Source organism: Amblyomma maculatum, chromosome 9 (assembly GCF_055883805.1).
Source record: "Amblyomma maculatum isolate TAMU_Amacu chromosome 9, ASM5588380v1, whole genome shotgun sequence".
NCBI classification, from domain to species: Eukaryota; Metazoa; Arthropoda; class Arachnida; order Ixodida; family Ixodidae; genus Amblyomma; species Amblyomma maculatum.
Genome location: NC_139352.1, coordinates 120487240 through 120514833, shown reverse-complemented (window position 1 = coordinate 120514833; position 27594 = coordinate 120487240). Strand labels below are relative to the sequence as shown.

Below are 27594 nucleotides of genomic sequence, written 5' to 3'. Positions count from 1 at the left end.
TGGGCGGATGAGATTAAGAAGTTCGCAGGGGTCAAGTGGACGCAGCTAGCACAGAACCGGGTTAAGTGGAGAAATATGGGAGAGGCCTTCGCCCTGCAGTGGGTATAATCAGGCTGATGATGATGATGATGATGTATTAGGTAAGTTTATAAAGGTGGTGGGAATTGTTTATCGTTAGCACGGGACTTGAAAGTACGTGACGATAAGAGATTTCTGAAAGGAAGAAATTGCAGCACTCGGGATAACCATGAATTTGAAAGTGTTTAACATGCCACTTTTGCTGGAGTTGGCCAAAAGTCTGGGTTTGAATTTTCAGGACCAAACGAGAAAGCCAGATATCATTGAGGCACTTGAGGCAGACGACGATGAGCTCTCGGAATGTCTGGAGCTGATTGCTGAGAGCGAGAAATCAAAGAGGGAAGCAGAAGAAAAAAATGAGAAACGCATGGCTGAAGAGAGTAAACGCTTAGAGCAGGAACTTGAGCTGAAGCGTCTCGAACTGCAGGTGCTAAAAGCTCGAAATGAAAGTGATGAGAGCGTAGCATCGGGCACAGTAGAACGCAAGTCGTTCCGTATGAAAGACCTTATGCAACCTTATAGGAAAGGAGAGGACATAGGTCTGTTCTAGGTAAACTTTGAGCGCACGTGCGAGAAGGCAGGGTTTAGCAAAGCAACTTGGCCACAGTGCTTGCTGACACTGTTGCCTTGTGAGGCGGCAGATGTGATAGCCCGCTTGACTAAAGAAGATGCAGACGATTACGATAAGGTTAAATCTAGTCTGCTCAAAAAGTATAGAATGTCAGCGGAAGCTTTCCGGCAAAAATTTCGCAAAGCTCAAAAGGAGAATGATGAGTCGTACCCGGAGTTCGCGTATAAGCTCATGGCTAACTTGGGGAAATGGCTCAAAGAAGCTAAAGCTTATGACGAAAGCCAAAGAATGTTGCAGTGCTTCGGACTCGAGCAGTTCTACTCTTGCTTGCCTGATGATGTAAGGCATTGGGTGCAAGACAGGCCGGAAGTTGCGACTGTTTCGAAGGCAGCAGAACTGGCAGAAGAGTTCGTCTCGCGCCGTGCGCTGGACAGGACGGAAAGCCCTAAATACCAGAATAGGAAAACAGCTGGATGGAGAGGGCAGCCTGTAGAAGAGAGACAGCAAGCACGAGGCGTAGACGTCTCAGAAAGAAGTGTGATCGTAAGAGAGGAATCACTTGAAGCAGAAAACTGTCAGAAGAAAGCTTTTGAAAAGAGACGGCCATTGGTTTGTTACAACTGCCAAAAGCCGGGACATTTAGCTGCGGCTTGCAAAATCCCAGATTGTTTGCTTGTCAGTGGACAGCCAAAATGAAAGTATGCGGCTTCTAGAGCCATACTTACGAGATCTCGTCGTGAACGGAAAACCGTTTTGACCGGAACAGCGCGCACTAAGACACAGACAAGAAGAGAGACACGACACACACGAGCGCTCGTGTGTGTCGTGTCTCTCTTCTTGTCTGTGTCTTAGTGCGCGCTGTTCCGGTCAAAATGAGTTACCAACTTACCCAAGCATCTGTTTTAACGGAAAACCGTGTCGAGTGCTTCGAGATTCGGCGGCTACAATGGATATAGTTCATCCCTCGTATGTAGAGCCAGAAAATTTCACTGGAGAGTGCACATGGATTAAACAAGCGGTGGAAGCAAATAGCGTGTGCCTTCCAATCGCTAATAGCATTGAAGGTCCATTTGGCGTACTTCGCACAGAGGCTGCCGTGTCAGCCAGTCTCTCGAACCCTATCTTTTCTCGAACAGATCTGACCAACTGCTGCAGCAGAAGGGACTAGTGTTCGGAGAAGGGGCTGCCCAAGGGTTGACTCGCTGGAAAGCACGAAAGCGGGCTGCTAAATCCATCACACTGGAAGCGTCAGGTGACGTTGATGCGGCAGAACATGAGCCGTTGGACACGACAGAGGCAATCCACGCGCCGACTAGCGAGGAAGTTAACATCCCAGACACGCCAGAAGGTAGCGAGGATGGTATTGAGTTTAAAGATGGTTGGTTGGTTGGTTTTGTGGGGTTTACCGTCCCAAAGCGACTCAGGCTATGAGAGACGCCGTAGTGGAGGACTCCGGAAATTTCGACCACCTGGGGTTCTTTAACGTGCACTGACATCGCACAGCACACGGGCGCCTTGCTTTTCGCCTCCATCGAAAAGCGGCCGCCGAGGCCGGGATTCGTTTAAAGGGTCTGTCGGGAGCTTCTCATAACGTCGCCATCTGACAGCTTGCAAAGATTGCTGGGGGTGGACCGATCGTCCCTGATAGCCGAACAAAGAGCCGATTCCACATTGCGGAATCGTAAGCACATGAAGAGTGAAGGTATTGCGAAGAAAAACGTGATATTTCTAGAAAGGTCCGGGTACTTTATCGAAAGTATCTTGATCGCAGAGGAGTGCAGGTCGACCAATTAGTCGTACCAAAACGCTACCGCGGTGATCTTTTGCACTTGGTTCACAATTAGAGCTCGCATGTCAGGCCATTTGGGGCTCAAGAAAACAAACAATCGGTTGTTGCAGGAATATTACTGGCCGGGATGTTTTCGGGAGGTGGAAAATTTTGTAAGGACCTGCGACACATGTCAACGGGTAGGCAAGCCGGGAGATAAGGCGAGAGCCCCAATGAAGCTTGTGCCTGTGGTCACGAAGCCATTTCGACGACTCGTGATTGACACTGTTGGTCCCCTTCCAAAGACGAAGACTGGTTACAGCCACATTTTAACACTAATCTGTCCTGCCACAAAGTTTGCTGAGGCAGTGGCCCTGAAAGAGTTGAGCTCAGGGGCAATTGTGAACGCACTCATGTCCAGTTTCGCACGGCTTGGGTTTCCCGCTGAAATACAGTCAGATCAGGGGACTGTTTTTACCAGCGCACTGACTACAACTTTCCTGGAGGAATGTGGGATTAAATTAATCCATAGTTCAGTGTACCACCAGCAGTCAAACCAGGTAGAAAAGATGCACTCGGCAATGAAACGCATACTGAGAGCCCTGTGTTTTGATCGCAAAACCGACTGGAATGCCTGTTTGCATGCAACACTGTTTGCGCTGAGAACCGTGCCTCATGAGGCCACGGGGTTCTTGCCAGCCGAAATGGTGAACGGCCGTTCCCTGCGATCGCTACTCCGCTTTCTTCGGGAATCGTGGGAAGGCAGGGAAGAGAACCCTACACTGGTCGAATACGTGCTCGCGCTGCTTGAAAGGTTGCACAAGGGGCAGGAGCTCGCGGGATGCGAAATGAGCAAAGCGCAGGTGAGGGCCAAACAGTGCAATGACCGAACAGCGAGATCACGCTACGCGGTAATGGTGCTACGACCTTCCCAGAAAAATAAATTGGAATTCAATGGGAGAGCCCAGTGGAAGTCATTCAGAGACTGTCCGACACGCGCTGTCTAACTAGACTGCCCGGAAAGCGAAAGATAGAGCCACGGTAAACCTAACGGCAATGCCGCTGACTTAAGTCGATGCTTTTGGTGTTATTGATAGCATCGGTGAGTCTGGCTTGGGTATGTTTTTTTTTTCCTGGCATACGTTTGCATTATTACCATTTTTATTTTAATCTTGAACATTGTGTTTGTGTGAATGAATAATGTTCTGGTTGTTTCAAGTGCTAAAGTATTAGTAAAAGTATTAAAGTAATATTGGTACGAGAGCCTGGTGGATCTCGTGGAGAGAGTCCTGGCGCTTGTCGTCTTTGCGGCTGTGATTTTCGTGTTGTTCAAACTGATGCTGTCTTTCCTGTGAATGAGCTGGTCTGCAGAGAGCAAGAAGCCCTACATAGTCTCGACAAGAAGCAACGAGGAGCTGCAGAGTCCGTTGGAGGCAGCAGAGCATCAGCAACAGTGAACCCAACCAGAACGACATCGTGTATGCCTCTGGACAATGGTTGCTGACCTTTGTGCATCGGGATCTTCAACCGCCGCCGGAGAAGCTGTTACGTTTCGAACTTCCCGAGTAACGAGACGGTGCACGTGTCGAAATGGGAGTCCGTTTTTCTAAGAAGACTACACGCGACCACCTCGGAGTTCGTGGACCAGAACCACCCAGGATGCAGCAACGCGGTGTCGCATATCGGCAGCGACGGCAGCAGTTGCCCCAGTTTGTGTCCGGAGGACTGTGCACAGAGGCGCTAACGAATTCGCCGAAGAGCGGGCGCGCCTGTGTTTGCAAACAGAGCGCCGCGGCGCCAGCGTGTTAGCACCGAGGAGAGAGAGCGGGTTATCCTCCTCCTCCTCCTCCCCCCCCCCCCCCCCTTCCGTGGAGAACAGCGGTCACCGCATTCCTTTCCCGCGGAGTGCTCCCGCGCGAGGGGTCCGCGTGGGTGGCGCGCGGTTCCGACCTTGGACAGCCAGCGAGCCTCCTTGGAACCCCCATGTCCCCCGGCAGAGTCGCCAGCGCGTGCCGCTAAAGTGGAAAGAGTGCGCTGGGAGGACGTTTCTAGTGGGCGGTTCCCGAATGTCAGCATATCAGGAAATCGATTGTGATTGGACTTTGACCAAATAGAAAATTCCCCAACTAGGTACTTGGGGACAAGAAAGTTGTTAAAAACGAGAGCACGAGTTCTCTCTGGTGTGTACCTTCTCAGATTCACCATGTAAATAAACCTTCGTTAAGTTGTAACTCTCGGCCAGTCTCTGCTTGGGTGAGCACCGCCCAATGTTCAAGTGCATGCAGCCCGACGTCTGACTCGGCTTTTCGCTACCCGTTGGTCCGCTACTGGAGCAGACTCAACGCAACAGCACCCATTGCCGACTTCCGTTAACGATGAAGACCGCTTCGACGAGTGTTTATTTGAAAAAAAAAAAATATATATTTCCAGTAATATACAGGGAATGGGCCTCGGGCGAAAAGCTACAGCGATAGCTTGAGAGATGCCCGAGGCCCAGTAATGGCAGAGCAACAGGACGTGTGACGTTAAGGCGAAGATATACATATACGTATAACATGAAAATTATGAAGCACAGAAAGAGCACATATATACAAATGAAACAGCAAGTTAAAAACCAGCACAGTAGATTAACGACCCACAATAGTGTAACAGTATGCACGAAATATGGCAAAACGTAATGAAAATTAAGTGACTATTCCTGTAATAATGTTTATGGCAAGGAACGGAAAGTACAGAGAGACAGTGCGGAATTGATAAAATATAGCCTCAATTGCGTCCTAGTATGGCGACCTTTAGGCGACAACAACGCAACGACCGGTCCCTACAGCCTCTTATACAAGAGGCAGAAGCAAGAGCAGAGTCAAAGCAGTTTACTATCGAAGATGGTGTTTTGTTCAAGACGAACTAATCAATTGACGGTGCTGCTCTCCTTTTGATGGTCCCAAAAAGTCTCCGTGCATAAGTTTTGCATGCCATGCACGATGATATTACCTCTGAACATCTAGGCTTCTGTCGTACCCTGCAGCGAATTCGCCAGCGTTTTTATTGGCCACAAATTTATAAGACCACCAAGCAATACGTTGTGACATGTGAAAAATGACAACGACTTAAGGCACGCACCACCACGCTGGCCGGACCTTTACAACCTGTCAAGCCACCTACCTTACCTTTTGAAAAGATTGGAATTGACCTGTTCGGTCCTTTTCGAACGACTGCGGAGGGCTGCCGCTGGGTTATCGTCTGCGTTGACTATCTACCAGATACGCGGAGACCGCTGCTCTCGCTACCGCAAAAGCTGCTGATGTTTCGTCGTTTCTTTTGCATTCCGTTATTCTTCGCCACGGCGCACCCCGTGTTATTATAAGTGATCGGGGTCGGCAATTCACTGCTGATGTCGTGGAAGAAGTGCTCCGACTTTGTGGTTCACACTACCGACACTCGACACCGTATCATCCGCAGACCAACGGTCTCACCAAGCGCACCAACCGCACCTTGACAACCATGCTGTCCATGTAGGTCTCGTCTGACAATCGCAACTGGGATTCATTGCTACCGTATGTGACGTACGCTTATAACACTGCAAATCATGAAGGTATACCGGCTATTCTCCTTTTTATTTACTCTATGCAAGAACACCCCGAGTTTTCTTAGACACCATCTTCCCATTTTTCCCCAACGACGATGCGTCTGTTTCCCAGATACTATGCCGTGTCGAAGAAGCCCGCCGTATAGCCCGCTTACGCACACAGGCTTCTCAAAGCCGCTCGAAAGAACACTACGATCTGCATCATCGTGCAGTTGCTTACTACCCTGGAGACTACGTCTGGCTTTGGACGCTTCTTCGCAAGCGAGGGTTATATGAGAAGTTCCTCTGCAAGTACGATGGCCACTTCGTAGTGTTGGACCAACTGAATGACGTGAATTACGTTATCGCCAAAGTCAAGACGGATAACCGCCGATCCCGCAAGACACAAGTTGTTCACGTGGTTCGCATGAAGCGCTGCCATCTTCGATCTACCTAATTTTCTCGAGGACGAGAATCGTTTGCCCGAGCGGCGCACTGAGAAGCAGCAGAAGCAGAAGAAGGAGAAGCGGGGGAAGCGAGGCGCGCGCTGACTGTTCGGGGTTTTTCTGAGCCGTGTGCGACCGTCCTTCATACGAAGTTCACCTGTATTAAAACCATTTCATCCATTACAATATATATTGACACTATATCATTTGAGCCTGGTGATATAATTATACATCGCACAACAGAAGGTGACATTAAAGCGGTAACCGCATGAGGCGACAACCCCTAGCGATCCGTCGCGCGACACCGCCGCCAACGCCTGTCGTTGTCGCTGGTGGATACCGCACGGAGCGACGGGGCTCAGCGACAGAGAGGCGCGTTTTCAGCGTTGCTCTGTTACCGCCGCCTCGTCATTCGGTCAAGGGGAATGTAATCACGCTATATCCGATTTCTAACACTAAACAGCATGAAGTACGATAAAACACCGATGAAATTTCTTGTAACGCATCGTATTTTAAAGGGTCACAGCGCAGCGGTGCGCTACTACACTGCGATGCCGACTTGCATTGCAAGCAGTGACTTTCTCCAGCTCCTTTCGGAAATTAACAATATCTAGCCACGCTAACCTTTTTCTTTCTTTTATAACCCTTCCAAGTTATTACTGAATTATCTCGATGCACTCATATATACACGGATCAGACGAAGTGAGCGCGTAAAGGCACCAGGTTCTTCGCCCAAACCGGACTATAGAAAACAAACTTCGCACGCAATAAAAAGAAAAAAAAAAGCCAGAACGGAAGTCGAGCACCCTAAAGCCTTCTGCGATTGGCTGCCTCGTGAACTGCTTCCGGGCGACACGCGAAATTTTCTAAAAACCCAGAAACCGAGCGACAGCGACGAGCGGCAATGCTTTGGCGGCCCTCAGCCCGTCGCGCGACGGCGTCGCGCGGCATGTCGCCGGGAATTGTCGCCTCATGCGGTTAGCGCTTAACTGTTATTTATACATATTCTGAAATAAAGCGCACTAATTGAGCCGCGGCGGGGATGGTACACACTGTAGTCGATCGCGAGTTGTCATGAGCTTATGCTTGAATTTGTGAACTGGTAGGCGCTGATTGTCTGAAGCATACGTAGTATTAAGTGCGTGGGATTTGCGCGGTAAACTGCTATGAACCTATAACCTAACCTATAAGCAAACTCACGGTAAACCGAAGAGATCACGCGCCTTTAAAGGAGCCGCGAAGCGCTTCGTAATATGATATCGGTTATGCTTCAGGTCACTTCTTCATGTCACAGGGATACTAGCTCAAAAAGAATTACAAGAATCGGTGCACAGGAACGGGAGTTATTCAATGAAGAAATTTAAAAATAGAAGCAAACAAAAAACTGCCCTCAACTCAAATTTTGCGGGGCTTCCCATTCCCATTTCGCTCTCCCATTGACGTCATTGGGTGCGACCAATCAAAAGAGGCAAACCGATGACGTCGCGGAAGTTATCACTGCATGGTTGCCTGTTTGCTTTCACTCGTTCCTGCCAAGGATGGCAGCGTCGTTGCTATGGTTACAAGGAACACGTGGGCGTATAAGTTGACAGCGTCGCGTCGCTCCCATGTTGATAAACAGGTGGATGGTCAGCGACGCTCCACCATCCGATATCAGCACTGCTAGCACCTCAGGAGTGCATAAGAAGTCACCGTAAATGGACTTGCCAGACTAATCGGAACTCAAACGCGAGATATCGCGACGGAGCGACGATCTGCGCGTTATTCCGTGCGGGGATACGCCGAAAGGGGACGAACAGCAGCCGACCAGCGTCGTCGCGTCCACCGCGCGGTGTTGACGACGATCGCCCAGCAACGCTGCCAGACCACCACCAAGCTGACGATGCGCACTGGTAAATATGAACCGCAGCACTTTTTTTGCATCTTTCTTGGGACTGAAACGAATTCTTGTAGAATGCAGTGGCTCGATTAGATCGTTTCCGCCAAGTCGTTCTCGGTACGCAGGCACGCCTCGCGAACTTCGAAAAACAACATACGTGTATATTGACGAAATGTGCCTTGTCCATATCGCGATTAAAAACGTGGTGATAGAGCCACTGTGGTAACATTACGTTCAGTTTTAACCCCGGAAGTCACGCGAGCGGAGAAAACACCACACTGATGACTTGAAACTTGCTGCGTCCAGGTGTACGGAGCCTCTGTGCTGCCGAGATGTTGAGCCATGTGGTTCCACATTAAGGACGTTTGAACCTTTCCAACATGTGTGCATGCTGTAAAAGCACAGTATTTCACTGGATTCACTAGTGCAGCTTACTCATTTATTATCATTGCATATGTGTAGAAAGCACTATCAGTAATGTAATGACTAATCTATAGCAGAACTTATTAGATCTATGTACAACCTTTTCTTTTATATTTCTTTATTCCCTGAGGCGAGAAAACATTAAAAAAAAAAAAAAAAAACACTCTACATAGAGCATTTTGTCTCAAGGTATGGAGGTGATTTGTGGTGGTACTCTTTTTGCAGTATGCTAGACATTTGAGTCAAACCAATGTGGACTGGAGCTTTGTAAATCCCGAGATTGCTCTTTCACAGATGTCTCTCTTCTTTTCATTCTAGAAAATGTTATGTGGCCTACCACCAGTTTGCAAGATGGATTTGGGGGAGAGACTGAACTGGAGAACAAAGAGTGATCCCTTCAAGTGTGGTGACCATGATTAGGAAGATGTTTCCATCGGAACGCTACACAGGGTTAAATTTCCCAACTGTGAGGGGTAAAAAAAAATAAACCAGTTTTGTTTTTTCAAGCTTCATTTGTTTATACAGTGCACAACTTGCAGCACGAATTACAGCATGTGGTACTGTTAAGCCAAAAAGCAATTAGTATGCCAGGCAAAGACAGAAAAGGGCAACACAGATATACAACTTTTGAAACACTTTTTTTCAGGGCTCTTCATTTTCGGTCTTACACTTTCCGGAACCATGAGGCCAAACTACAACACCATATTGCAACACCGAGAAGAACCGAGAAAAGCAAATGCTTCCCCTGTGGTCATGGTAATGGCCATTTTTTAAATTTTCCTTAGCAAAACAGTGCACAGGGTGACGGAACAGAGTCATGAAGACACTAACACAGAACTCGCTAGCAACTGAATAAACATATTGCTTGCAGGCAGGAAATACTGCATGCTGCTCCACAAAGAGACATGCACCAACTGGCCAGGCTACTTTCAGTGATGCATCTTGGAAAGGCTCTTGTGCCAATGGCACTTCGGATACACATATAGGTGTCTGTTCCAAGGCTCAGCCACAACAATACCTATATTCTGGTAGTGAGGCAAAAGTTCTGGCAATGCATAACTTTGACCTGCAGCTATGTTGATGCATGGAGTATTGCAGCAAGGTATGAAGGCATGTTGAGCTTCCAATGTCGAGAGCATACCAAAAAAGAAAAAAGAGGTTCATATTCTTGATGTGCAAGATTCGACACCTACTCCTTGCTGCCAAGTATACTAACCCGGATAGCACTTTTGGAGCCACATAGATGATAGGCAGCACTAAATGCAAGCAATGGTCACTCCAAATGCAGCAAGGTGCCAGTGACCACTTCACTTGGATGTTGAATGAATGCAGGGGCAGGTCTACAGCAGAGGCTGAAGGATAATAGGAAGCGTGGCTTCTATCACTGTCAACAATGTCTAGAAGTTTTCACAAATAGGAATCTGTGTTCTTGTCACCCTGAGAGACGGATAGAAATTTAAATCAACATGTGATCTGAGGAAATGGGCACCAGTTACAAAGCTACAGTTAAAATTTTCTGTGGAAGCACATACAAAGAAATAACAGAAAGCGCTTGTGAGCAGAGTTGTATCCTCACAGCTGCTACTTTAATGACGTCCAACCAAAGATTGGTGATGTTATCAAAACAAACATGCGGAATTTCCTGGAGTATGTATAGCAGCGAGACTTATATCAGAAAAACAGTTTACGTGGCAGTTTTTATCGGTCATATATCTAGACAGAGATCTTCCTTTTAGCAGGCCAGTTTTAGAGAGGGCCACAATCTGGACTACAGGTTTTGTTCAAGAATATTTTCAGTTCAGGTTCGTCCCAGCGCAGCTGCACTGCATTACAACTGGCACATTTCGCTGGTTTTGAGTTCTGCAAAGTTCAACAAGGTCATATACAACACAACAAGCATTGCTTTCTAAGTGCTAAACATTAACTACAAGAAAAGCACAGCTGTAGGGAGTTGGTGAAGGTTCCAGGTAATATCGCTGGACACAGGGCTTCGAACAAAATATAAAGGAAGGAAGGACAGATCTTCATTTCTGAGCTCCGTAATTTGCACACCATAATCCCTCACAACGTCGAAAAAAGATGCTGACTGGGACACACTGGACCACAGCAGATTGTTTGCATGCCACTTATGACGTCTTGCAGTGGCCTGGTCCCTCAAGAACACGAACATTTTTGCTACAGCCGTTTGAACTTGTTTGCACTTAGGGGACAGTGGAGACTGGATCAAATGCAGTTGGTCAAAAACATGGACACACTTTGCAGATGCAGAAAAACATTCATCTTCAGCACACAGGTCATGCACAAGGTCGACACGGCACGGTTAGATTTTGGGACTGGCAACGAGGAACTTTCAATGGTGTAGTGGAAGCCAGTAGGAGCAGCTATCGAAACCAGCTAGATGATCACCACACCTGGCATAAAGTCCATTTTGCAAGTTTTGAAGTCATGGATGAAACCACACAACATGCAGCAATGATTCTTGGTATAAAACTTTGTCTAAGACATTTTGCATCTAAGGCAATGGGAAAGCATTTCAGCAAGCTCGATGGCTGCGTGCTCTTTGAACCCGCAGTAAAATTTTCTGTGGCATATGCTGTTATGGCAAATGTCAGGAAAACACAGTAGAACAGTGCACAAACACTTTGTAGCAGTCAGTGAGCAAGGTCATTCTTCATGTATCATGCAATAACACCTTGATAACACATTTCCTCTTATGCGGCTTGCAGAAACCAGGCTTTCACTGTGATGTTGGCAATATGGGATGAGAAGAATGTGACTTGATCTTCTGTACGAACATTCATTTGCAAGCCCTTGCATTGAGAATCAGCTGCGAGTCTGTGCTGATCCCAGTACTAGTACTATGGGTTCATAAGGAACATGATGAAGCTTTGCCTTTTGAAAATGATGCCTTTCGTCGTTGGAGTAAGTGTCACCGAAATCCACGACATTCATTGCTTCAGACTCTTATTGTCCACATTGCTATACCAGCCACTATCTTGTCGCTTCTCGTGATCGTTGAGTGATGTGGCCGCACTGAATTGTTGCTCATTCTCATGGTCTGGCAGCTCCATTAACCCACGGCCGATTCCTCAGCACTGGCCTCCTTTGGTTGTCACTGGCCCCTTAGAAATGCTCATGCTGGAGCAGCCATATCCTTCCCATAGGGACAGCACTGCCTTAAAGATGTGGCCATATTCCAAGTCTGCAAACACTACAATAAAATTGCAATTATTACCCCTCCCCCCCTCTTGCGTTTGGTCAAGCTTGCGCAAGCTTGTCGTTTTTTGTTTTTTTTTTTTTTTTTTTTCAGAGCGTGGCTTGCCGGAGCTCCGACCGCATTATCGAAAAGAAAAAGAGAGCAAGGGGGGGGGGGGGGGGGGTAAAAACGCGTTTCATCTGCTTTGTTGCGTCAACAGACCTTGTGGCAAGGGACAGGGGAACGCGCGTGCTAGGGATGTACTCCGTCCCCCCCCCCCCCCTTTTTTCCCTTTTTTTTTTCCATAATGCGGTCGGAGCTCCAGCAAGCCATGCTCTGAAAAAAAAAAAAAAATCGACAAGCTTGCGCAAACTTTCAGACAAGCCACGCGATCGACAGTTGACCAATATTATATAATTCGAGAGGTTGTACGCAGCGCTCGACCTTACAATTTCGTTGCCATTCCTCCTCATAGCACCGCTCGAGCTCTCAAGTGTGCTTACGCGCTCACGCTTCCCGATCTGTTGACAGTCGAGAGATCAGTGAGCGGCTGCCAAGGTCGTTACTCGTAACGATGACTCTCTGAGAAAGTATACAGCAGTTAAAACGTTGAATCCTTGATCGTGTATGAACTTCGACAGACTCGCTGACCAAAAACGTGGTCACTGGCACAACATTCACTGCTCAGTCCGTCACGATACTTCCGTCTTCGACTGTTTTTCGCAGAGCGCCTGGCATCGTTGGCACCGCGTTGCTGCGTAGCCGCCGTTGCTTGTAGCCTACGGATGCATAAGCTACCGATGAACACTCGAAGGCGTCTGGAGTGAAGTGCGCCGAGCACACACGCCGATTCGGTTCTTTCTCGATGCCCAGAGCTTCTAACCACATTCTTTTTCGTTCATTATGGGAAGGAAATCTGTGGTACGACACTCCTCCAATGCCTTCGCTGCTCGAGCAGCCTGGGACTGCGCAGAATTTCTTCTTGACAGCACGAAATATAACCAGGCTTCACCAGCGAAAACCGATCGGTCTAGGCAGGTCAGCCTACTAGGATACGAAGAACCACCTACAACAAACCACGAGGAATAAACAAACGGCAAACCACATGCAAACACAGGGCAAACAGGAGCTACATGAGCAACTATTTCTACTAGAGGGGTGCAAAATTCTTGGATTCGGGAAAATAGACAGAGCCTCTAGCGTTATTTTTTGTAACATTTTATTTGAAGTGCTTTAATCTAAAATAAATATGTCGGTTTTGTAAGTATATTAGAAAACGCAAGACCATTACAGAGCGTATCATTAATCATGAGTTCATTTAGCCGTGAATTTATTGTTCGTCCAATCATCAAATCGGACCCAATGTCGTCATATCCGCTGCCAAAAAATGGCCGCTGTGTGCCGGCACCATCAGTGGTCCGAACTCGCTTTCACGAAACAAATTAAAATATTAAATACTGGATAATACATAAAACAACCACCGTTATTAGTGTCACTATAACTCAATCTACATAACCAAGAGGCAAAACAATGTGCTTAAAAATCGTTTCGGGGCTCCTTCAAGGATTAGATGTTAACCGTCAATTACTTTTGTCAGGGCGCTCGAAACCTATCAATCCTCAAAGCCCATAAATTCGTTTCGCAGGTATAAGCCTCAGTGAGTTTACTTTTCGTACGAGGTCAAGAAAAGAGGCGGTGAGCTTTTATGAGCTTTCATCCGGATCCGATGAACTTTGCCCTGCGACCCTCTACTGCTTTTCATGAATCCCTAGAACAAATGGACAAATATTTTTGTGAGAAACTTGCGGCAGTTGCTATGTTGTTTAATTGATATTTACCAGCTTGAGATCGGGGTCACGGGCTTTAGTCGAGCTGCAAGTCGCATTATGACGGAAGCCAAATGCAAAGACGCAAATGTGCTTTGCGATCGATATGACAGCAAGAAGGACCCGACAACGAAGAGTTGGACTGGCCGTTTTCCATGACGGAACTGTGGACAGCGATAGATGAAAGTAACAAGAGAAGTGCACCCGGCAGGGATGCCGTAACGTCCCGCGGTTGCAGAAGGAATGGAAGGATGCCGAGGTCTGCTTCATTCCAAAGCCCGGCAAGGCCCTCACGATAGAAACATGCGGCCCACCTCCCTCACGTCCTGCGCGGGGAAGGTGATGGAACGCATGGTCCTTCGCCGCCTGCAGAAGCACCTCGAAGAAACGGATCAGATGTCGGAAACGATGTACGGCTTCAGGCAACATCTCAGCACTCAAGACGTGATGATCCAACTTCACGAACTGGTCGTCAAGCCGGCAACGAGGCACGCGCCGCGCGGAATACTCGCCCTCGACCTGAAGGGAGCGTTTGATAACCTGTCCCACGCGAGCGTGTTGCGGAATCTGAATATGAACAGGTGTGGCCGAAAGACAATCGGCTACATCAAATATTTTCTGTCAAACCGAACAGTGACCATCAGGATAGGGGAGAAGTCAGCTCCTATCGAGCTCGGTGATAGGGGCACTCCGCAGGGTATCGGTCTTGTCGCCCCTGCTCTTCAATCTGGCCCTCCTGCCCCTGCCCGGTTTACTCAAGCAAATCGAAGGCGTGGACCACGCTTTCTACGCCGACGATTTACGGTGTGGACGGCTCGAGCCGGGTCTGATGCCTGGATGGAGGAAGCCTTGCAGAAGGCTGCAACTACCGTGCACAAGTACGCGAAGTCGTGCGGACTGCGCAGCGAGATCGACCTAGAGGTGGCGCCACCGTCACACCGGTAGTGTGGATCGGCAGCCGGCGGCGCTCGCAGAAACGCACGCCGCGTAGGTCTGCTTCCGAGTTTACGGCGGGTTTGTTGGCGATGAAAACGTGTCTTCTGCAGTATTTCTGCAATATTGCAGAAAAAATCCAAGGATTTCGCCAATGCAGCAGAAGAAGAGCGGACTTAGGAAAACAAAGCACGCAACCACCAGTCTTCTAGATTTACTTTGCACGTTTCTTGCGCTGTACCGCGCTCACACGCCTAATGTTTGAGCCTGCCTAATGACAGCTTTGTTTTTCTTATCGACTTTTAAACAGTTTACGCGTGTCTCATGCAAGTGAGACCGGCGAATTTAGTGGCAAGCCGCAGATACAAGGTTCGTGCTCTGACCTGCAGTAATTTAGATTGAATCGAGAAAGCCTGGTTCATTAATCGTACTTGACTCGAGGATTAAGCAGGTTTAAATGTAGCATTGGCAGCGCACTGCATGGCGAGTTGCTTTAGTCTGAGTGCGCATCAACTCTGGCCCAGACAACCACGCACAAGTATTCCCCAAAAATGAGATCACGCCGACACTATATAGGAAACGTCGCCGCACAGGAAAGCTGATAGCTCACGCGTGCAGCGCTGAGTGGATTGAATTTGCCGAGATGCTTTTTGCGGCCACTGTCATATAATGTGATAGCGTATTACTGCATGCGCCACTAACTGTAAATGATTTCCTGAAACCGAGGAAAGTATAAAGGATTTCTGATGTGTGTGATGTTAATATATAACGGTAAATTAGTAGTGTAGTTATTTTGTTTTGCGATGCGAATAAGTTTCACCGTGTGAGAGAACTTTTACACACTTGACAGAATTTACAATAATCAGCGATTAATTTTCAGTAACGTTAAAGTACAAGCTACGAATTACTCGCTGCGAAGACATCGTTTATAAACTGCGCATGGGCACTGTCATGTTCTGGGAAGCAATTTTACAGGCTGAAAATTTTTTATCACTAATTATTTAGCAGCGACTAAATCTCATGCGAAGTAAAATATTAGGGTTGCTTCCAAAACAGATGCCGGATATAAAACTATTCCGAAAGAAATGGAGGTCATCTTATCATGCGACTATAAAAATGTATTTATTCCCGAACTAAACACTGATATTTAAGCCCGCATGAAGCTGTTTTGCTCCCCTTGTCAGAAATGACGAGTTTGCTCGGAAGACAGCACTTGGACGACAAGGGATTATAATGATTATAATAGGCTACCAGTAAAGTACATTGATCTAGGTGTATTATATAATACTTAGGGTAACAATTAGGTGCAGGGAATATGTTTCCCAAACATTCGAGCATTTCTCTGAAGCAAAATATGCTCACTAAAACTTTTACGGGTGCACAGAAGCCTTCAACAACAAAAAAATAAAAATAAAAGAAATGCATATTGGCCCGGGTTTAACGCATGAGAGTGGCATCGGCTATGACGGATGATTGCAGAGGCTGGTTTTGGTGTCGTTTTTTTTTTTTTTTTCATTGTTAACACACATTTACCGCGTGGGATTGTTTATTGTGCAGTCAAATCCCACAGCAGAGGAACGCCTTTCGAAACGGTTGTGATTGAATCCCCCGTTCTCGAAATCAGCAGTCGAGCGTCCTTACCATTGAGACACCGCGACAGAGGTTTAAAAGCAAAAAAAAAAAAATGTACTCACACAACTCTATCGCGCATAGAGACGGCATAGTAGGTATAGAGTGGTCTGTTCAAACTGCATTCTGCTATATGAAGCAGTCTGCGGTGGTATATCTTTTAGTAGCTGCGGTAGGGAATATGCGATTTCTGAGCGTTTGCATTAACTTTTATTGATGGCAACGACCTGTTTTGCTTTGACACGGCGGTAACGACAGTACCACTTCGTTTGAGACATTGCATGTCAAAGGATCTCAAGCGCCGAAGACCGCGATGGACGATGTCCTTATCCAAGCATGACATGCTCGATACGGACAAGTATATATATTTTTTTAATGAAGCGTGGGGTTATAGACTGTTCATATTTATCTTGCAAGAGGCATATAGGTAAGCAAAACCTCGCAGGAACCGCGAAACAAATAAAAACACTCCTGTACACGCCGCATGCGCGCGCGTAAATCACTGCGGGCTAGCACGCGACGCGAAAACGCATCCACACTGAGTAGGTTTCGCCGCTGAGCCGCAAGGTGGCGACTCTGCTCGATCTCGAGGCCAATACCCCAGTAGCGACAAGGTGGTCCTCGCCTTGGACCTCAAAGGGGCCTTCGATAATGTAACCCACGACATCATCCTCACACATTTGTCGCAGACAAACTGTGGACACAACACGTTTAGGTACATCCGGCAGTTCCTCACTGATCGACAAAGCTATATACGTATCCAAGACCAGGAGCATGGCCCTTACCCCTTGGGTACGCGAGGAGCTCCACAGGGAGCGGTCCTCTCTCCCCTCCTCTTTAACCTCGCCATGGCTCAACTTCCCCCATTGCTTAATAATGTCCCAGGCGTCAGGCATTCTCTGTATGCCGACGACATCACGCTCTGGGCAACACATGGGTCGCTAGGGCAGATCGAGGCCAACCTGCAACAAGCGGCGACTATCGTGCACGGATATGCTCGTCGCTGTGGCCTGGAATGCTCTCCGACCAAATCAGAATTCGTACACCTCCGGCCCAACCCGAAGTGTACCACTAAAATTGCCCTTGCCCTTGCTAGTGGCCCCATCCCTGAACGAAATGAGATAAGAGTGTTGGGACTCTTTATTCACTGCAATCGCAAGATTGCCACAACCTTGCAGAAGCTCCGCAAGATTGGAGACCAGGTGGGCCGCATGGTCCGTCGGGTATCTAACAAGCGGGGGGGATGCAAAGACGCCCTGAGGCTGGCCAATGCATTCGTGACCAGCCGGATACTCTATGCGGCACCCTACCTCCACTTAGGGCGCCTGATACACGAGTTCGTCGTGTCGCGGGTTACCTACTCCGCCCCTTATCTCCAGCTGACGAAGACAAATAGGGACACCCTAAACACGATGCTTCGTAAGACAACAAAACAAGCACTGGGCATACCCATATACTCGTCCACGCAAAGGCTGCTAGACATGGGCGCCCACAACAAGGTGGAGGAGCTCATTGAAGCCCACCTCTCTAATCAGAAAATCCGGCTCAGTCACACGAAACACGGACGAGCCGTCCTACGCAAGATAGGATGGCAGACTGAGCCGGTACCCCTCAAGAAAGCCCTTCCGGAAGACTGGAAGACGACCATTCAGACCAAACCCCTTCCCCGGAACATGACGCCGGGCAAGGATGACGAGAGGGGCACCGCGCAGGCCAAAGCCATAGCCCGGAAGCTGGAAGAGAACCCCAGGGTCCTCTACGCGGACGCCACGCTCCAAAAACACAGTGGCCGTGCAGCGGTGGTGGTTACGTCAAAAGACAGGCTGATCGTCAGCGCATCCATAATGACAACAGACCCCGCAGTTGCTGAAGAAGCGGTCGTGGCCCTCGCACTCGCACAGCCGAGCGTGGACACCGTGGTCACAGACTCAAAGACAGCCTACAGAAGCCTCCGCAGAGGGGTCCGCGGCCCGAGCCATTCTATCCAAGTGCAAGCCTCCGGGAAGAGCCATAGAGCTTGTGTGGTTCCCGGCTCACTCGCAGGTAGCAGGCAACACCATCGCAGACTAACATGCATTGTCCGAGAAATGTCAATCCGGGGCGAGCACGAGCCGGAAGAGCTACCGCATTCGGTTACCAGCTTTCGGGGGATAACCCGTATGTACCGAGAGTAAAGGTGCAGACTGCCAGAATCGCACCCCAAACTGACCAGGGAACAACAGACGATCCTGCGTCCAGTGCAGGCGGAATCATGAACCGCATGTACCCTGCGGAACACGATATGCTCTGTCCTTTTTGCAAAAACGAAAAAGGCACCCTGACGCACGTTTTGGCAGAATGCACAAACCTCAAGACCCCCCCCCCCCCCCCTCCTCCCCTTCCCGCCAATAACCCCAATCCCCAACCCCTTGAGCGATGGGAGACCTTGTTATCCAGCCCCGCCCTATCTATCCATCCAGCTTGCACTGACGGGCAGGGGACAGGAGCTGCTGGCAAAAATACGGGTCCCGGATGGATGGATGGATGGATGGATGGATGGAATATAGTAGCGTCCCCTTTGAAACGGGGTGGTAGCAGTAGCTATCATGGTCATTTTTCTCCCTATATCTTAATTATTGATTTAGAATGGTTAGCTAAACCATCATTCTATTTATTAAATGTTGTTCCTACATTATTAACATTATGTCACTTCTCTGCTTTTAAGCCACCAATCTTCCAGTCGTTTTTTGCTAGTTTCCACCGCCGGTTTATTCACCCGGCCACTGTTATCTCTAAACTCCAGAGCTTCAGGAACAGTGATTGCGCCTGCACCAACTTCCGGATGGATACCATTACATTCGAGTATAATATGGGCAATTGTTTCACTGGAGTTTCCACATACAGCACATGCGTCATCTCCATTGTTAAATTTTTTTGTAGCTGCGCGTTCTAAGGCACCTTGATCTAGCTTCAAAAAGTAGGGCACTGCCTCTTGAGTTATCAAAGAAATCTTCCTTCCTGATCTGCATTTTCCACTTTCGGTATAATTCCACACTCTGTTTCTTTTCCATCGAATTTATCCAATTTTTACCTTCTGTGTTTTTCACCTGTTGCTTAATGCTCTTTATTTCTCTGTCCTTGTTACTAGCATACTTACTAGTTAGTTTCCTAGTTCTTTTCCTTCATTGTGAGTCAACGCTTTTTAGGTACAGGTATTTAAATAATTTAGCTGCCCATCTGCTACTGTCCAATTTCCTCAGGCGTTCCTCATATATTTTACTCTGAGCTTCCCGTACTTCGAAAGATGCCCAGCCCATATCTCCCTGTACCGCCTCATTTGTAGTTTTGCCGTGGGCACCTAGTGCTAACCGTCCAACGGATCTCTGATTTGTTTCTAATATGTCGACTGTAACTCTGATTTTAGGCACAAAACCGCATTCCCGAAAGTAAGTCCGGGCACCATAATTCCTTTCCAAATACTCCTCAAAATACCCAGAAATGTGGCACAACAAGCACCAACTAGCCCCCTCAAGCCGTTATTTTACCCCTCAAAACCCCATACCTGTTATATCTCCACAATGCCCTATGCTTCATTACCCCGGCATTTCTTAGCCCTTTGGCCTAAAGTGATTGCTTATGCTGTCCTATGTATGCCAATCCTTCGTTTACCCATACCCCCAGATATTTATATTCTGCTACTCTGGGTATTTCATGACCTTGTATTTTAAGACCCTGATCAGTTGAGCCGTTGAAATTCATCACACCAGACTTAACTGCGCTAAAACTGAAGCCTAGAGCGTCCCCTTCGTCTCCGCAATACTTAACTAGAGTTTGCAATTCTTCCAGACTCTCAGCTAGCAGCACAATATCGTCTGCATACAGCACAATATCGTCTGCATACATCAAACCGGGGAGGCGCTGTTCTACCGCCTTTCCACCTAATCTCTTTGACAGGTTACTTAGGTTACTTTCTTGTATCCTCCGTTCCAGGTTTATTATATAAAGCATGAACAGCAGCGGTGATAGAGGACAGCCTTGTCTTAATCCTTTGCATACTTTGACATCTTCCGTACTTCTTATCCATTCCCATGTATTATTTCTACTTTGTTATCCCGGTATATTTTCTGTAGGAACTCTATTATCTCATAACAGATACCTTCTTCTTTTAATATGTTCCACAGGAGTTCCCCGTTTACGTTGTCGTTTATGTCAAGGAAGGCCAAATACAAAGGTCTATTTTCCATTCTAGATATTTCGATGCATTGGGTAAGCACGAACAGGCTATCATCTAAGCGCCGACCATTTCTAAAGCCATTCTGAAGTTCTCAGAGTATCTTGTTACTTTCTACCCATGCTTGCACCCTTAATTTCACCGCCTGCATGGCCACTCTGTACATAACAGATGTTATGGTAATCGGCCTGTAAGATTTTATGTGCATCCTTTCTCCTTTCCCTTTATAAATCAAATTCATTTTACTCTGCTGCCAGCTGTCCGGAATTTGCTTATTCGTTATGTTTCCAAAGCTTTTAACGTTTCCTTACTTTTTGGACCAAGTTCATTAATCAGCTTGATCAGAATTCCATCTATTCCTGTAGATGTGTTTTTAGGAATATTTAGGAGTATTCGACGGCAGCGCCGCGCGCGGCCATGCGCTGTTTTTGCCTCAGCGCCTCCCAGCGAAACGAGCCCCGCTCTTGCCACTACAAAGCTTTCTAGAACCACGACCGGCTTTATTACTTGGCGACCTGCTCACCGCCGCCGCCTCCATAGCCCCCGATTTGTTGTGGCTTGTTTAGTTCACCCGAGCGCCGCTGCCCTCCGTGGCGCCACAACTTACCCCCACCTAGGCTGCCTCGATGCGCACGCGGGTGAGCGCCTTCATTGAGGCACCCCACCCCACGCTATCGTCGGTAGCGTGTTGTGCTGCTGTTACTGTTGTGTTTATCCCTCGTGGATGCATGCACGTGCGCCTTCGCAATGTGCTTTTGGCTATTAAGGCGAAAGCCTGTCTATAGCTCATTGAATGCAATCCACTGCGCGAGAGTTGTGCGCTGATGTGTCACTTGTCGATCATCCTGAAGATATCAGAAAAATAAAATTCCTGTCTCCATGCTTTCCGAGAACACCGTAGAATCTGCACTGGGGAATTGCGTAAGCCTGTGCTGTCCATGAAATGCGTCAGCGCGATTCCCCGTACGACAGATACTGCGCCTTTCCCTTCCTATTAAGGGGGCAGTTTGTTGGTAACAAAACTTCCCTGTAAAGCAACTATAGAACGCCGGCGAAATTTGATGCGTTCAACGGAACGCTGCTTGTGTTCGACAATTAAGGGGCGCGCGATGTACTGCATGTGTGCTGCAGCAGCAAACTCAGGCTTTCGCATTTCCTCAGTGGATTCTGCAGTGCTCTGTTTTTTTTTTTTTTTTTTTTTTTTTTGCGTGGTGCCAGAATATGAGACGGAAATTTTATTACGGCAAACGGCATTTAATTTTCGTGGAGCACCAAATGCACCAAGGACACAACTGAGCCTCACAGAATGGCGCTTCAGGCTGCTTATCCAGAAAATCATGAGGCCATTTTTTGGGGGGAATTTCACCTCCGACCTTGCAGAACAGCATGCACAACGGAAAGTCAATGCTAAGCCAAAATCACGAAAGGTTTTTAAAGTGCAGGAACTTTCCCGCGCTGGCATAAAATAATCACATGTTTAGCGCACAAAATCCAGTCTGGCTATCGCTTATTATATTTTTTTTTTGTAAATTTCGTTAACGACTAACAGTCCAGTGAACCCTCCTGATTACAAAATAGGAGGTGTATGCATGGTGTGCATTTTGTTTTAAATAGGCGGAAACACCGCAGCTGCGATGTTGCATAACACGAGCAGAATTCAGTTTTGCGGCTGTGCAGGAAAAAAAATGGCTAAGCAAACAGCACTGCAGCCGCACCTACCAGTACAGCTGCTTTCTCAGCTAGTTCAAGAATAAAATAACTGCAGCTCTGGAAAACCTCAATATCATAAATGGTTTATGGGAACAGCTAGCTACGAGCTCACCGACAACGCTAAGTGCGGTAGCCTACTCCGGTTCCTCACGGAAAATAATTTACATGAGTTTCTATAATATGCCTTATGGCAAGCTCGCGAAAAAAAAAAATAAACTACGAGAGCGAGATACCGGCTCTCGCAAACGCATGTTCTCGGGTGCCAGCGAGCCCAGGACAGGCCTCTAAGCTGGCGGCACACGCTCGTAGCATTTATGCATAACCACAGAAAGCTAATATATGCCTATAATGCCAAGTGGTTTTGTTCAGCAGCAGCTATCAAGCGAAACACAGCCGGACTGTAGTTATCAGCGACGGCGCGCGCCGAAATGAGGGGAAGTTGTGGCGCCACCTGGCGCGGCGCGCCGTCCCTACTGAGGAATCACGTGATATTTTCGCGGACACGCGCTGCCGTAGGAGGCGGCGGGATGAACAGGTCGAACACAGCCCGCGTTCCACGCATCTACGCGCGCCGCCGCGGAGGGCTGACAGAGCGGAGCAAAGTGGATTCTGCCTAGAACGCCGGTGAACTTTGATGCGTTCAACCAGTGCCTCCTCGAGTTATCCAGAGGCACTATAGTTCAACGGAACGCTCGGTAGCCCGCATGCACGTACGGTCCGAGCTGAAACGCAAAGCCGCCACCGTTCGCCACTGCGATTGGTTGATTGCACAACTTTTATTTCCATCGGAAATGGGCGTCCTCTTCCCCGCCCCCGGCACGCGTGCTGGGGAAGACGGGGAGTCGTGCGCCCCGCGGATTAGAGGCTGGCAGGTAGCCCCACGGCCGGTCTCGAGGGAGAGCGCGTTTCTCTCTTCTCTTACGGCCTCTCCAATGGGGTCTGTTTCCACCGCCCGCCGCGCCTCGGTGGGGTCGCCACTGCCCCACTGCTGCTCCTCCGCTGCAGCCGTTCACGCGCAAGGGAAACGCGCGCTCGATCTTCGCTCCGCCCGTATCGGTTGCAACCGGCAGGTCCTGATATTTCACCCCTTATTGCTTATAGGAAGAAGCCGTAATCAGCGTCTGATTTATCGTGTATGAGCAATAAAATAGTCAATAATGCGCGTGCGCGCGCGCCTTCGTCAGTGCTGTCGCGCACGGTCGAATGAAGTTTCGGGTGCACTTACATCAACACTTTTTGCGCCTAAATTTTTCACAAAACTATATGTACCATTTTATGCAGTGTGCCTTTGAAAGCTCTAAGCAGGTATAGCGCGACCTGACGCTAGTGCATGGAAAACTGTTCGGTGGATATTCTGTCAACCGCTGCCGTTTTCGTTCAGAGCAAAAGAGGAACTGACGAAAATTCATAGCACGTCTCAGATTCAGAGTAAGGAACAAAAAATTTACGCATACAGTTAAAATTTCAGTTGTCTAGTGAAGTGGGCTGTTCTAGCTTCGTTTAAAACAAATCAGTAGGTTGAAAGACAGCAGATGTATATGTAGTCTCGCGACTGACGCACACGTAGACAGTCGTAGTCAGATTAATACAGTGATAACAAAAACGTTTAATCAAGGAAATAGGCATAAACAGATATGCATAATTGAAAAGAGCAGAAGCAATAAAAAAAATGTCCTTCAAAGTTAACACATTGCACTCATTCATCAAAACGGCACATGCGGCTAGAAAATTAAAGTCTCAAAATCTTTCTGGACGGTTTGTGCACATAATGAGCTGGCCTTTCGTTCCTGTCTGTCACCTTCTTAGCATAATTGACAAGAAGGATTCTGAGAAATTTCTCACATTTTAAAGAAGCGGACCTTATAGCATGGCTATTGTCAATGCCTTCCGGTCAACTCAGCAAAGGTGAGTTCTCAAGTGCTGGCTGGATTAAGATTTGAAGGACTTCAAGGACATTTGTGTGTGGTAGGGGCACGACAGCTTTTTCAAAAAGAGACACAACCTTGTCCAAGAGGGCTACAAACTCTGATTTTGGATAATGCAGTCCGCTGGAATCTTGTCCTCGCAGAGTAGTGTACATGGGGCTGCTTATTTCGCTGGTTTCAAGAAGGATAGCACAAGCGTCACACCCGAAGTCACTGATTAACTTCACAATGTATCCAGCGACGTAAGCTAAACCAGAATACGTGACAGTGGGTAATGGGATGACAGGAGATACAATCACTTCTTTCAGTTCCTCGGTTACTGATTGCGGCAGAGCTGAAATGATTCCGTCGGTGTCGACACTAGGTGCCTAGGCGCGCAATACAGCGCGACATACAACGCCTATAGTTACCTCTAAATAAATAGCACAGAGAAAAGCTTTTATATCCATTATTGAGGAGTGTCCCTTGAGTAACAGTGGCAAATGTGTAATAAGCAAAGCATTCTACCAAAATAATGGGGCAGCGATTGCTCTCTAAGGCAGGCATTACTGCACAGATAGTTACAAAGAACTATTAGTTGAAAAACATACTAGAAAAAGAAAGAAAATATTGCTAGGAATTAGTGCTTGAAATAGATTTCCTGTTTTTTTCATGAAATAATCATGATATCATGTAAACATTTCATTAAACCAACGTTTATTTGCAAAATTAAAATAATGTTTATAATACCACATAAAACATTTGCTGGTCTATAAATTATAGCAAAATTGAAAACAAAACTTGAAAGCGTTTACTCTGACGTTATACTATACTTTATGTCATGAGCGCATTGTGCAACTTGCATTACATTTTTATAAAATTATTTTCATATTCGGTGTTACCTCGATGGTTTCTCATCTAGCGCTGAAAGGCGGTTTTGCCATTGTTGCTGTTATGTTTGCCTTGAAGAAGCTTCGATGTGATCACTGCTCATTCACTTTTTTTATTCATCTTCTTGTACAGGCTTGCGAAAAAATTAAGATTAAAATGAACAAAAGTAGATACCATGCCGCAATACATGTCATATGCTTGTCGAGCGTTTGCTCAGCAACAGTGTTTTTTTAATATAAATACTCCATTCACTTGCGTAGCACGCTGACAAGATGCCGCTGCAGCATCTACCTTCTGTAATCTTTCATTTAGGGGCTGCACTCACCACGAAACCCGCGGGCGACAGCGCGAAACCAGGCAAAAGCCACCCGCCGCCACCGAAACAGATGCGGAGCGAACAGTGAGCAGGTCGCGCCCCTTGCGGCGGCGGAGAGCGTGACTCAAGGAGAAAAGTTCCCATTGTTCACGCGGCGATTGAGAAGGCCGTAAGAAAGAGCGCGCGCTCTCTCCCTCGAGACCGGCCGTGGTAGCCCTTGGCTTGTTGCGGCCTCTTCCGCCAGATGGACGGTGCGGTGCTGGACCGCAGGGTCATCGCCTCCTCTAGAAAGATGCCTGCTGTATGCGCCAAAAACCTGCTGCCCATACCTTTCCCTTTTTTTTCGTTTCCACATGGGGTCGTATTTAGCGATCCTCACGGCGCCCGCCTGCAACAAGCATTTGCGCATGCGCTTTCCGAACAGCCGTTCCCGCTTCGACACCGCAACACCCAAACTATGCTAGCCACCATACCCCAACCCCCTTTGCAAAGATAGGTTAAAGCCCCTCGAAAAACTACCGCGCGCAACTGAAGGCACACTGGCTCCAATGGGTAAGCGAGCGATGCCGCAGGCATCTTTCTAGAGGAGGCGATGGCAGGGTCCGCGCTCCGCATGCAGGGTATGCACCAACTCGCCCCCCAGGCCGCTATTCTGCGAACCGCTTCATATGACGTCAGGCAGTCGACGCCATCTTTGCGTCCTCTGTTCTGTACTAGCACAGAACCCGGTTACGATGGACAACGCTGACGCCGCGAAACGCAGGATACGGGCACCAAAGGGCTGCGCTTTAGAAACTGAGAAAACTACAGTGTATGTGAAACGCATGGCTGCAGGTACCAGCGTCGACACCGGAAATGCTTCGCAGGTAGCATCCAATGACAAGCCACGCATGGGCAGCGTTTGCCGCCACAGGAGCAATTAACTCGTTACCCGCGAAGACCCATGTTCCTCCACAGTTGCTATGGGCGACGGATGATTGTTCGAACTTCCAAGATCCCTCTATGCCTAGGCATGTAGACGCCAGTTAGTACGCCGTCATGTGTTCGGTCATTCTCTCCTGTGCGAACCGAACGACGACGCCCGCGTAGACGAGACGCTGACGCGACGCCGAATTGGAACGCAGCTGCTATATGTTGTTGTGCCCTTAGATTCTGCGAGTAGGTGTTGGAACGCATATCATTCGACCACTGTACGCTTTCATCACGTGAGCATGCAGACAACATAGTCCATACAAGCATTGTAGGCTGGCTTTGTTGAACCAGTGAGTGCATGGTTTCGGTTTTCACCTGGGGCGTTTAATTCGCCTCCGTCTAAACGCGACCATTGCGGATGGTACCATGATTCGATGCAGCGACATCGTGTTCAGCACTAGGGAAAAACTGCAGTCGGCTGTGCGATCGCAGTACACGCTATAGTGCTAGTGCAGGTAGTGTCTGGAACGCGTCTAGTCGACTCGCGTTGCATGGAGGTGACGGCGAATCTCAGAAACAATATTTTAACGATGTATAAAGTGCTAGTACTTAAAGCCTTAAAAAAAAAGCACTCGTAATTATGCGAGCTACCACTCAAGCACTTATGTCCTATTTATTATTATTATTTTTTTTAACAAAGCAGGAAAGCTCGGACTAGCCCGTCTAAAGTGAAAGCTCCACAGGTGGGCAAATAGCGTTCGTGCTACCGCGCGTCTATGTAAGTAGACAAGTCCAGCATTTCGGTCATCAAAATTATTGCAGATACATATTACGAGCTTTGCGGATCATGTGCCTTGTTTTTTTATTGTTATTTTAATTAAGAAAGCAATTAACGCCCTCACGGCGCCCTTAAGTGTCGTTACAATTCACGCTTCAAAAGTGGAAGCGCGCTTATTGTTAAATTGCAATTTTTCCTCATCCCGAATTATATGACCCAGCAATCTTATGCACTATTAAGTCGATTAGCGGACAGACCTGTATCGCAGTCGCCACGAAAAATGTCAATCGTTCAAGCTCGGCAGCTCAAAAGTTAAAAAATTCGACTTACTTGCTTCCACCGACATTCCTTCCCTACAGCCTCCATCGTGACAGGTATCGCAATAGACCACGCTGTCTCTGCTGTAACGTCGATCAAAGAAACGTAACGCCGACGACACACACCACAGTCCGCCAAACGTGACCGCTTCTGTTGCTCTTCCACATCTTCACCCTCCCTTACCTTCACTTCAGTTATATATGTACACGCCAGTGGCGCCCTCACACAGTGGAAGTTTTTA

General features: G+C 47.9%; 1 protein-coding gene and 1 long non-coding RNA gene across 2 annotated transcripts in view; both read right to left on the bottom strand.

Moving 5' to 3' along the window:
- Positions 1-27519, bottom strand: part of LOC146180254 (uncharacterized) — a 191871-nt gene extending 164352 nt beyond the window's left edge. The window contains exon 1 of the mRNA XM_084579467.1: positions 27366-27519. Coding sequence (XP_084435593.1) covers positions 27366-27401 — 36 coding nt within the window. The 5' untranslated portion in view covers positions 27402-27519. The remainder of the gene's footprint in view (positions 1-27365) is intronic.
- LOC146180250 (uncharacterized) overlaps positions 1-27594 on the bottom strand; it is a 437831-nt gene that overhangs the window by 254150 nt on the left and 156087 nt on the right. The gene's annotated exons all lie outside the window — the stretch shown is intronic.